Source organism: Lontra canadensis, unplaced genomic scaffold, assembly GCF_010015895.1.
Source record: "Lontra canadensis isolate GAN:19392208 unplaced genomic scaffold, GSC_riverotter_1.0 scaffold197, whole genome shotgun sequence".
In the NCBI taxonomy this organism is placed as follows: domain Eukaryota; kingdom Metazoa; phylum Chordata; class Mammalia; order Carnivora; family Mustelidae; genus Lontra; species Lontra canadensis.
The window spans coordinates 554484-567433 of NW_022631191.1; the positions used below are offsets into that span (position 1 = coordinate 554484).

Genomic DNA, 12950 nt, shown 5'->3' on the forward strand with positions numbered 1-12950 from the left:
GTAGACTTCGGAGCGAAGTAGATTGCCAGGAAAAGAGAGGGATATTATATACTGGTAAGAGTCAATATACCAAGAAGACTAGCAATCCTAAATGTCTATCACCAAACCACAGAGCCACAAAATAGTGATGCCACAACTGAGAAAACTTCGAAAGAGACAAATCCACAATTATAATGAGAGACTTCAACTCTGCTTTCGATAATGAGTAAAACAACTAGAAAGAAGATCATCAAGAATATAGAACTCAACAGTACCATTAATGAATAGGATCTAATTGACTCTTAATAGAACATGCAACAAGAGGAAAATATATGTTCTTTTCACATGCCCACTTAACATATACCATGATAGATTATATCTTGGACCATGAAACAAACTCAGTAAACTTTTTTTTATTAACATATAATATATTATTAGCCCCAGGGGTACAGGTCTGTGAATCACCAGGTTTACACACTTGACAGCACTCACCATAGCACATACCCTCCCCAATGTCCATAACCCAACCACCCTCTCCCGACCCCCCTACCCCCCTGCAACCCTCAGTTTGTTTTGTGAGATTAAGAGTCTCTTATGGTTTGTCTCCCTCCCAGTGCCATCTTGTTTCATTTATTCTTTTCCTACCCCCCCAAGCCCCCCACGTTGCCTCTCAACTTCCTCATATCAGGGAGATCATATGATAATTGTCTTTCTCCGATTGACTTATTTCACTAAGCATAATACCCGCTAGTTCGATCCACGTTGTCGCAAATGGCAAGATTTCATTTCTTTTGATGGCTGCATAGTATTCCATTGTATATATATATACCACATCTTCTTTATCCATTCATCTGTTGATGGACATCTAGGTTCTTTCCATAGTTTGGCTATTGTGGACATTGCTGCTATAAACGTTCGGGTGCACGTGCCCCTTCGGATCACTACATCTGTATCTTTAGGGTAAATACTCAAACTCAGTGAACTTAAGCTCATTAAAATTATACAGAGTATATTTTCAGACCACTATGGAATCAAACTAGAAATTAAAAACAGAAAGGTAATAGGAAAGCCTGGAAATACTTGGAAAATGACAAAGCACTTTAATACAATCCATGGGTCAAAGAACAAGTCTCAAGAGGAAGAAAGAAATACATGGAATGAAATGAAAATAAAAATGCAGTATATGAGAGTCTGTGGTATGGAGCTAAATTGCTGAGAAGGAAATTTATGGTACTAAATGCTCAAATTAGAGCATCATCTGCATTTCCACCTTAAGAAACAAGAGAAGGAGAAAGCTAAGCCTGCAGCAAACCAAAGTGAAGAATTAATAATAAAGAACAAAAACCAATGAAATTGAAAACAGAAAAATAACAGAGTAATTAGTGAAACAAAAACCTGGTTCTTTGAAAAGAACCATAAAATTGACAAACTTCTAGAAAGTCTGCAAAGAAGAAAATAGGGAACACACAATTACTAATACCAAGAATGAGGCAGGGAATAACACCATAGTACCTACAGATATCCAAAGGGTTATATGGGAATACTGTAAACAACTCTACACATAAATTTGACAACTGAAACAAAATGGAGCAATCTCTGAAAATTGCAAACTACCACAACACACCTAATATGAAATAGATCATTTGAATAGCCCTGTAAATACTAATTAAATTTAAATTTTCCCAAAAAAGAAATCTTATAAATAAATTCTTATTTATAAGAATTGCATATGAATGCAGTGAATTAATTTCACTGGAGAATTCTACTGAATTTTTAACAGATAATTTTCAAATCCCTATGTTGTACAACTGAAACTAATATAACATTTTATATCAATTATATTTCAAGAATAAAATTTTTTAAAAATTTTAATGTAATCTCTAGAGCCAACATGGGGCGCAAACTCATGACTCTGTGAGCAAGAGTTGGATGCTCTACTGAATGAGCCAGCCAGGCACCCCTCAATAATAATTCTTTTTTAAAAGAGTACATAGAGTCTGTCTCGTAAGTCTTTTTTAATTTCCAGCAATGCTTTATATAGTCAGGCACTTATTGTGGACAATAAATCTTTAAATTGAAAAAAAAGAATTGCCATCAATTCTACACAAATCTTTTTCAGGAAATAGGAGTGAACACTTAACAAATCACTCTATGAAGCCAGTATTACCCCAATACTGAAACCAGATAAAGACAGTATGTAAAAACAGTACTTCAGACCAATATCCTTCATCAGTATAGATATAAAAGTTCTTAACAAAATATTCATCTGTAGAATTCAACAATATATAGAAAGAATTACACACCACTGCCCAGTAGGGTTTATTCTATCTTGTAAGATTGGTTCAATATTTGAAAAATCAGTCTATGTAAGCTACCATATAGACAGGATAAAGAAAAAGTATCTGGTCATCCCAATGGATGCAGAAAAATATTTAACAAAATTTCACAGTTCATGATAAAAAAAAATCTCAGAAAACTAGGAGTAGAGAATTCTTTCAACTTGATAAAGAACATCTACAAAAACCGTACAGCTAACATTACACTTCATGGTGAAAGACTGAATGTTTTTCTCCTAAAATAAGGAGCAAGGCTAGTTATGCCCTCACTGCTGCTCTTCAGCATAGTATTAGAACTTCGAGCCAGCATAGAAAGGCAAGAAAATGATACAGAAGACATACAGATCAGAAGGGAAGAAATAAAACTGTCCCTAGTTGTAGATGATATAGTCTATGTAGAAAATCACAATCTACAACAAAATTCCTAGAGCTAATAAGTGAGTTCATCTTGTTTGTAGGGTACATAAATTAATTATATTTCTGTATACTGACAATGAATATGAGGAACCAAAATTCAAAAATACCATTTATAATTCCTCCAAAGAAAATGAAATACTTAGGCATAAATTTAACAAAAGATGTTCAAGATCTGTATGCTGAAAATTATAAAATGCTGATGAAAGAAATCAGTGAAGAACTATGTAAATGGAGAGACCTAGATCTCCATGAATTGGAGGATTCAACGTAGTAAAATGTCACTTCTCTTCAAATTGATATGCAGGTTTCACACAATTCCTATCCAGATACCGGAAGGGTTCTTTGTAGATATACAAGATTATTCTAATATTTATATGAAAAGACAAAGGAACTAGAACAGCTAAAACAATTTTGAAAAGGAGTAAGTTGGCAGTAATCACTCTATCTTGATTTTCAAGACTTTCTGTGTAGCTACAGTAATTAAGACTGTGTGGTATCGGTGGTAGTAATATGGACAGAGAAGTGAAACAGAATAGGGAATCCATAAATAGCCCCATGCAAGTACAACCAACTGATTTTTGACAAAGCTGCAGAAGTACTTCATTAAAGGAAGGATAGTCCTTTTAAAAAATGGTACTAGATGAATTGGACATCCATAGGTGAACAGGTACCACACATCTAGATTACTGTCTAAAATATATCAAGAACTCTTGATGGCTCAGTCAATTAAGCATCTGCCTGTGGCTCAGGTCATGATCCCAGGGTCCTGGGATCGAGTCCCACATTGGGCTTCCTGCTCACTGGGGAGTCTGCTTCTCCCTTTGCCTGCTGCTCTCCCTGCTTGTGCTCCCTCTCTCACTCTCTCTCTGGTAAAAAAAAAAATAAAATATTTTTTAAAAAATAAAATATATAAAGAACTCTGAAAACTAAGCATTATGGAAACAGTCTGATTAGAAGATCAGCAAAAGAATTCGAACCTTTCACTGAAGAAATTATATGTGTGGCAAATAAAGACATGAAAAGATGTTTCACATCATTAGCCATTAAAGAATTGCAATTTTTTTGGAAGGATTTTATTTATTTATTTGACAGAGAGACAGAAAGGGAACATAGGCAGGGAGAGTGGGAGAGGGTGAAGCAGGCTTCCCGCTAAGCGGGAAGCCCAATGCAGGGTTCAATCCCATTACCCTGGGATCACGACCTGAGCCGAAGGCAGATGCCTAGTGACTGAGCCACCCAGGTGCACAAAGAATTTCAAATTAAAACCACAATGAGATATAACTATATACCTATCAGAATGGCTAAAATGAATAATGGTGTCAATACCACATGCTGGATTGGATGTGGAGGAACTAGATCACCCATAAATTGCTGGTAGGAATGTAAAATGGTACCTCTACTCTAGAAAATACTTTGGCATTTCCTTTCAAAAGTCAAAATAGACTTCTCATGCACCCCAGCACTTACACTTTGGGGCATTTATCCCAGAGAAATGAAGACTTACTTTCATGCAGGAACCTATAAAAAATATTTATAATAAATTTTATTTGTAATAGCCCCAAGCTGGGAACAACTCAGATGTCCTTCAAAAGATGAATGGTTAAACTGTGGTATGGCCATACCATGGAATACTACTTGGCAAAAAAGTATTGATATATGCAGCAACATGGAAGGATCCTAAGGGCATTATGCCAGGTGCAAATGCCAATCTCAGAAGATTACATACTATATGATTCTATTTATATAACATTCTCAAATTGACAAAATTGTAAGGATGGAGAATAGATTAGCAGTTGCCAGGGATTAGGGATTGTGCTGTAGGGCATTGGGTGTGACCATAAAAGGGGTAGCATAAAGTAGATCTTTGTAGTAATTGAATAGTTCTGTATCTTGATTGCATTGGTGGTTATACAAACCTCCATGTGAGGGGTGCCTGGGTGGTTTAAGCATCTGCCTTCGGCTCAGGTCATGATAGTCCTGGGATCAAGCCTCACGTTAGGCTCTCTGCTCAGTGGGGAGTCTGCTTCTCACTCTCCCTCAGCCTGCCACTCTGCCTACTTGTATTCTCTTTGTGTCAAATAAATAAATAGAATTCAAAAAAAACTACCTGTGACATAGAACTATACACACAACTATACCAAGGTCAACTTCCTAGCTTTGATATTATAATTGTTTTAGATATAACTTTTGGGAGAAACTGGGTAAGGATACACAGGACCTCTCTCAACTATCTTTTCAACTCCCTGTGAATTAATTATTTCAAAATAAAAATTTTGTTAAAAAGAGAATTCTCACAGTTGTGGAGCATGCATATGAGGTACACCATACAGGATGAAGTCTGGGACAGCAGTCTGGAGACTTGTCAGGTGATGAGATCTGAATCTCTGCAGTATTTGTTGTGATGAAGAAAACGGCACAGATATAAAACATAATCAAGTAATAGAATCAGCAGGACCTTGGAAATAACCAGATGTGTAGGAGGTGAAGGAGAGTGTAGACTCTGGGATGACTTCCAGGTTTCTAGCTTGGGTAATTGATTAGATGCTAGATGTCTTAAGTAAAAGAGGCCATAGCTTAAGAGCCTGATGTATACCAGAAGTAGACAGAAGCCATGTTTTCTTCATCTGTTAAACCTTCAAAAATCTAAAAGATTTTTTTTGAGAATTTTGTGAAATTTTAAAACATCTTTTGGAGCGTCCTGTAGTCTATAATGAAGCCAGATATTTTTAAAAAGTTTTTATAAACATATAATGTATTATTAGCCCCAGAGGTACACGTCTGTGAATCGCCAGGTTTACACACTTCGCAGCACTCATCATAGCACATACCCTCCCCAAAGTCCATAATCCAACCACTCTCTCCCTACCCCCCTGCCCCCAGCAACCCTCAGTTTGTTTTGTGAGATTAAGAGTCTCTTATGGTTTGTCTTCCTCCCAATCCCATCTTGTATGAAGCCAGATACTTACGTAATTCTTAGTTGGACTTCTTTCCTTGCTAGCCTGGTACATGTACTTAAATGAGTTTTAATATAATTAACTGTGTGATTTTGAGACTTTATTTCTTCATCTGAAAAATGGGCACTATGTTTTATGATAATATAGATATAATACTTCTCTCTCAGGATTAGAGTTCTGAGTTCTGAGAAATAAGTGAGATTTACATTTATATGTAAAGTTCTTTTTTTTTTTAAAGATTTTATTTATTTATTCGACAGACAGAGATCACAAGTAGGCAGAGCAGCAGGCAGAGAGAGAGGGGGAAGCAGGCTCCCCGCTGAGCAGAGAGCCCGACGTGGGGCTCGATCCCAGGACCCTGGGATCACGACCCGAGCCGAAGGCAGAGGCTTAACCCACTGAGCCACCCAGGTGCCCCTATATGTAAAGTTCTTAGCATGTATCAAACATCTGATAAGTGTTTACTATTCCTGCTGTTACTACTGTTAACAATAAAATTTAATGGTAACAAAAAATAAAAAGATGTTGAAATATGACAGATGATCCTGTCAATTGTGGCCAGTTGAAGAAATGCTCAGACATTCTCTAGAACTTGTTTTTCCTCAATTTCTGTTTTCTAGTTCCTTCAGTGATCCTCAAAGAGTGGTCTGCCTATAAAGGGAAGTCTCCTCAAACCCCTGAGCTGGTGTCTGCACTGACGTTTCGGGAATGGACTTGCCCAAACCTCAAGAAGCTCTGGCTAGGCAAAGCCGTTGAGGACAAGAACAGAAGGATGCGGGCCTTCCTGGCCTGTATGAAGTCAGATACACCCAGTATGCTCAATCCAGCTAATGTCCCAACCCATCTGCTGCTCATGTGCTGTGTACTCCGGTAAGCCATGTGACAGGGAGGTGGCCAGTTCATCTCTTTTACTTTTTTTACATTTCCTTTAAGCATGTGTTTTTATGGTGTTTGGGGATGGGGAAGTTTTTGTTTTATGTTTAGCTTAGAATTCAGAAACACTGAAATTGATTGCTGTGACAGTCTCCTTAGTTCATGATCCTCTGTCATCATCAGTTCATGCATGATCTGTGTGAACTTTCATATTTGGTTTTATGTTTGGTTTTTGTCCCCTTCAGTCTTTATTCATGATCTAATTCCCTTCTCTTCCTATAGTTACCCTCTCTTGGGTATTTGGAGTATGTCCTTTCAAGTCATTCTCCATGTATTTATTTAGACATGCGTGTATCCTTGCAGAGTCTATAGTGTTGTTTGTATGTGTAGATTTTCCCCCCTTTTTAACAGGAAAGGTGCTGTACATCTCATTCTACTTATTTTTTTCACTCTGTTATTTTTGAGATCTATCCATATTCATACATGGTTCATACCTCATGGCCGCTGGATTATGTTCCATCAAATAGTAATGTCACAGTATTTTATTTATTGATTTCCAGTTCTTGGGTGTTCCAAACAGTGCTGCAGGAGGTATCTTCATAGATGTCTTTGTTTCTTTGTGTTCCTGTGTCAGTTTTTCTGAAGTATATACTCAAGAGTAGAATTCCTGGACTCTATAAGATACGCATATAGGTTTTTTGCCACATATTGCCAAGTTGCTCTAGATCGTTTCTGTACTAATATATAGTTCTGTGAACAACACTTAAGGGTTTCTCTTTCTTCGTAGTATTGCCAGTACTGATATCACATAACTTCTTAATTTTTGCCAGTCCAGTGAGCTTCAAATAGTGTCTTTTTTAAAAGACTTTGTTTGTTTAAGAGAGGGGTGGGGGAAGGACAGAGGGAGGAAGAATCTGAAGGAGACTCTGCGCCGAGTGTAGAGCCTGACAGAGGGCTGAATAGGGGTCTGGATCTCATGACCATGAAATCGTGACCTGAGCCATATCCAAGAGTCAGACACTTAGCCAACTAAGTCACCCAGGTGCCCCTCAAGTAGTATCTTTTATTTTACTTTTCATTTCTTTGACTACAGATGAGATGAGCTTCTACTTTATACATATTAACCATTTGTTTTTCTCATTCTCTGCAGTGCCTGTTTATTTTACCTTGCAAGTTTTCTTTTAGATTACTTGTCTTGCAGATCACGGAAGTTTCTTGTCAAATGTGTGTATATGCATACGTATATAGCAAGTATCATTTCTGTATCTGTGTATATATCAGATATATTTTCCATTCACAGTTTTTTAAAACTATGTACAATATTTTGTTGAACAAAAGTGCTTCATTTTCACCAGCTTTTTTATTTTTATAACTTCGTACACACAGAAAAGTTGGAAGAATAGTATGGTGAACACCCATATGACCACTGCTTAGGTTCTATAATTAATATTTTACTATACTTACTTTATCTTATTATAACTGTCCATCTGTCCATCTCTAAATAGCCATTTATCCATCCTTTTGGATGCATTTCCATATAAGTTGCAGACATCAGTGTACTTCACCTCTAACCAAGAAATATTTAATTTTGGTTTTGTCACACCTTTCAAATTGTATCCTTGTGGTGTGTGCTTTTGAACTCTTATTTAATAAATTCTTCCCTACCTTTGGGTCATAAAGATAATTCTCTACATTTTTTAATAGTATTATAATGTTGCCTTCCACGTCAGTTCTTTAATATAGTGGGTATTCTGTATATTCTGTAAGGAAGGATCTGATTTTATTCTCTTTACATAATAAGCTAGTTTTCCCAACTCCATTTATTAAATGATCTCTTCTTTCCCCATTGATGTATATTACCACCTTTCTTATGTACCAGCTTCCTATATATTCATGAGTACATTGCTGGATTCATTTTTTTTTTCCATTGCCTATTTGATCTCTGACCAGGAGCACCTTGTTTCAATTATTATAAATTTTTAATTTTCCTTAATATCAGGTAGGACAAATCTCCACTCTGTACTTTTCTTGTGTCAGACGTGTACTATTTCTGAATCATGTGATGTTTATTCTTCTACATATGATTTAGAATTCATCCAGTTTCCACAAAATCTTGTTGGAATTTTTTGGTGAATGAATTGAGTTTATAGATTAATTTCGGGAGAGTTCACATCTTTATCATGTTAAGTACTCCCATCCAGAGATCATAGTTTACCTCTCCCTTTATTTAGGTCTCTTCCTTTATGTCTTAGTAGAGTTACTTTTTTTCCATAGAGGTCTGTGTTTTAAAGTTGTAAGTACTTGATATATATTGTAGTGATTATGGTTGACATTCTGTTATCTGTTACACTTTCTCATTGTTTATTTGCTGATGTAGAGGAAGTAAATTTTTGTGCAGAGAAGTCAGTCTAAACAAGTCATCAGGGAAGCCTGGGTGGCTCAGTCGGTTAATCATCTGCCTTCGGCTCAAGTCGTGATCCCAGGGTTCTGGGACCAAGTCCTGCATCAGGCTCCCTGCTCAGCAGGAAGTCTGTTTCTCCCTTCTGTCCCTGCCTCTCCCCATGCCCAGCTCATGCTCTCTCTCTCTTACTCCCTCTCTTTCTGACAAATAAATAAATAAGATCTTTAAAAAAAAGTCATCAAAGGGTTACAGAGCATTGACCTTTGAAATTGGACAGACCTTAATTTGAATTCTGGCTTTGGCACTTTGCAGCTTGGATAAGTCTCTTTAACCTTTTAGCGCATTCATTCCCTTACCATAAATGGGTATAATAATTCTTATTTCTCAGAGCTCTTTAAGGAGTGAGGTAATACATGTAGGGGCCCTATCACATAATAGATGCTTAGTATTTTAATTTTCTAACTGCCTTGAGATTAAAATTGGTGATTTAAGAAGTCTTCCCAATAAGAATAATGACAGGATTCATTCCTCCTAGCTTCTAACATGTTTCTGGCCCATAGCCCTGAATATTAACTCTGGAATCACCTGTTTTGTTTACCTTTATTCTCAAAATACAGTAATAGCTCATTTTTCCATATGTTTGATTTTCTGGATTTTTAAAAACACTTCCAGGAGCATGAAAATAAGAATGGCTTATGAGTAGTTATAATAGCTATCACAAAGCCTAGGCTCTAGTAGTCTTATAGGTTCCATATGCTTTCCCTGAAGAAAACCCCTTGGCCTCCTGCTCAACCTATTTATTCTTAATTTAGATACATTTCTGACAATTTGGTTATCTGATTTTTCAGTGTACAACAGATCAGAAGCAGCAAATTGTAAGGGAGATGAGACAAGGAATAGGACCTATTCTTAGAAACAGCCCCAGTGACAGCAATGATAAGTAGCAGCTTAAAAGCTGCCTAAAAGCAGGGAAAAAGATATAAAGATTACTTTTTTTAATAAAGATTTTTATTTACTTATTTGACAGACAGAGATCACAAGTAGGCAGAGAGGCAGGCAGAGAGAGAGGAAGGGAAGCAGGCTCCCCGCTGAGCAGAGAGCCTGATGCAGGGCTCAATCCCAGGACCCTGGGATCATGACCTGAGCCGAAGGCAGAGGCTTCAACCCACTGAGCCACCCAGGTGCCCCTAAAGATTACTTTTAAAAAGACCTAAAAACCCATGCGGTAGAGGGGGAACTGCCCTGTATAAACCAGGAACCCATATAAGTTCATTAATAAAGCACAGGCAATAATCATTATTCATAAATTCATCAAGAACAGGTTTTGTAATATTACATGTTATGTACCTGGCAATGTACTAAGTCAGCTCTTTGTGTACAATGCTTCTAATCCTCATAATAGTGCTAATATGTAAATATTATTTATCTCCATTTATACATGAGGGAACAAAGGCTCAAAGAAAAGTGACTTGCGGAGGTTACAAAGCTAGTAATGGGTAGTGTTAAGAGTTTGAACCCAAGTCTCTCCACCTCCGAATTCCTATGCTCTTTAAAAGATGAAAAAATAGAAAAATACAGCCTTACAAATTAACATAAAATCTGGTTGGAAGTTTAAAATTCAACTTTAAATGAAGATTAACTTATCCCAAGTACTGCATTGCTCAGCAATGTCAGATTAAGACCGGGTAGCAGTGTTGAACTGTGGCCTGACTGAGTACTAGGAGTCTAAACTCCTCAGTTGCTTCTGCTAACTATAGGTATAAGATACCTCTCGTGGAAGTAAAGTAATGCTGGGGAAGTTGTGACTAAAAATTAATGTTGATGCAGCTCTTGGACAATTGGCCTAGAGAAAAGAGAATCTACAGGACAGGCTAGTACAGTTTGAGGAAGGCATAACTTCCAGGGGTGGGGTACAGCCCTGTTGAATGTGGAGAGGCATGTAGCAAGGCTTTTCTAGCAAGGTTTCATTCAAATCTCAACAGTTTTCCAGAAACAGAACATGAAATTGGACAAGGTCATACCTCTAGATTTATGGGTAAAAGTTGAATCTTTCTGGACAAATAATCCTATTAAAAAGCAGTGGATTTCTTATCAGCTGTAATAGGGCATTTGAGTTAAACATGTGCCATCCTGATATGTAAAAAGTAAAGTAAAAAAGAACTAGTTTTTGTTCACTTGACAGAATAATTCTAAAGTTTATTGGGAGAAACAAATGAAGAAGAATAGCTTGGGATTATAAAAAAGACCAGTCTTGCCTCAAACAAACAAAAATACCAAAATGTATTATAAATTTAAACTGAAATGATGTGATACTGGCATAAAAATTTACAGGTCATTGTTTCAGAGCAGATAATAGTAAGATCACACATGATTACTTAAAACAAGCCAAAGGAAGCTTCAAAAATCTGAGGAATACAGGAATTTTTAAATAGTTGTTGAAAAAACTGTATTGGTATTTGGGGAGAAAACATCAAGTTTGGGCCTAGCCTCACATGAATTCCTGACAGATTTATTACAGAGATAAAGGTAAAAGAGAAAAGAGAAAAGATAGTATAAAAACTAAGCAATGATTTAACTGATCTTGAGAAAAGAAAGGAATTTTTAAATGAAAAGCTTAAGTCCAGGGCAATATCAAAAACAATAACAGTATCAGGGAAGGCAAACACCTCTGTTGCCAGTGGCTGCTGTACACTGTGGTAAAAATTTAACTGATTGATCTGGGCAATATGATGGTCATAAAAGGCTTTGATAAGCTGCTTTATATTCCTGGGGCTCTGAAAGGTTGTGTACATCCGTAGGGCTATATACACACTCAAGAGAAACTGGAGAGAATGCCAATTACATATTCCTCCAAGGCTGAACATGAGGCCTGCACAAGGTAAAAATAAAAGCCTGATTTATAACTGCCTAAAATTTTAATGCATGTCTAACCTACACTTATATCCCCTTGGCAAAAATGGGAGCTTTATTAGCTCAAGATGTTTCTGCCCAACCTTTGACTAATCATTGGCTGACCACTAAGCTATGCTGATCCAAGGGAGATGCCTAGGAAGCTAGGCTTAAAAATGAAAAGAAGAGTTAAAAATAAAAATAAAAATCGGGACAGGGCTATCGGGCCACACTCTGCAGGAGGGACACGCTCTGCAAAATTAGTCCAGACATTTCACTAAGCAAACAAAGCAATAGCAACAATAGTGCTTGGGGAGGGTTGCTGCAATATATGATTGAAAAGAAGACTTCCAAAGAAATAATAATGTGTGATTTATACACTGAACAAAGAGCACTGAATAGCAACTGTCTCTGAGGGAGTATGGATGTAGGACAAAGTAAATAAGAATTTTTAATACCTATAATAGATATATTCAGAAAACTAAAGGAAACCATATTTAAAAAATTGAAGTATGAGGGGCACCTGGATGGCTCAGTTGGTTAAGCCTCTGCCTTCAGCTCGGGTCGTGATCCCAGAGTCCTAGGATTGAGCCCCTCATTGGGCTCCGAGCTCCACAGGGAGCCTGCTTCTCCTTCCTACTCACCCTGCTTGTGTTCCCTCTCTTGCTGTAACTCTCTCTGTCAAATAAATAAAATCTTTTTTAAAAAATTGAAGTATGATAACAGTGACCCATCAAATTGAGAATAGCAGTGGAGAGATAGAAATTACAAAAAGAAACCAAATAGAGATTCAGGAATTGAAAAATACAATAATAGAAATGACAAATTAACTTGAAGGAAGAGGCTCCTTCTAGTAGATTTGAGCTGAGAGAAGAAAAAGATCAGGAGAACAGAATGTAAAAAAGAAGAAGAAAAATGAAAAGAGACTAAGAGACCTATAAGGACATCACACATACCAACATATGCACAATAGGTGAACCTAGAGAGAGGGGGGTGGTTAGAAAAAAATACATGAAGAACTAAGAAATGAAAACCTCCCAAATTTGGTGAAAAACATAGATCTACGTATCCAAGATAAAAAATTCCAAGGTCAACTCAAAG

At 36.9% G+C, this 12950-nt stretch overlaps 1 protein-coding gene across 3 annotated transcripts in view; it reads left to right on the top strand.

Annotated features, from left to right (window-relative positions):
- Positions 1–12950, top strand: part of FAM120C (family with sequence similarity 120C) — a 110710-nt gene that overhangs the window by 57002 nt on the left and 40758 nt on the right. For all 3 annotated transcript variants that reach the window (XM_032847957.1, XM_032847958.1, XM_032847960.1), the window contains exon 10: positions 6307–6556. In XM_032847957.1, coding sequence (XP_032703848.1) covers positions 6307–6556 — 250 coding nt within the window. The remainder of the gene's footprint in view (positions 1–6306; positions 6557–12950) is intronic.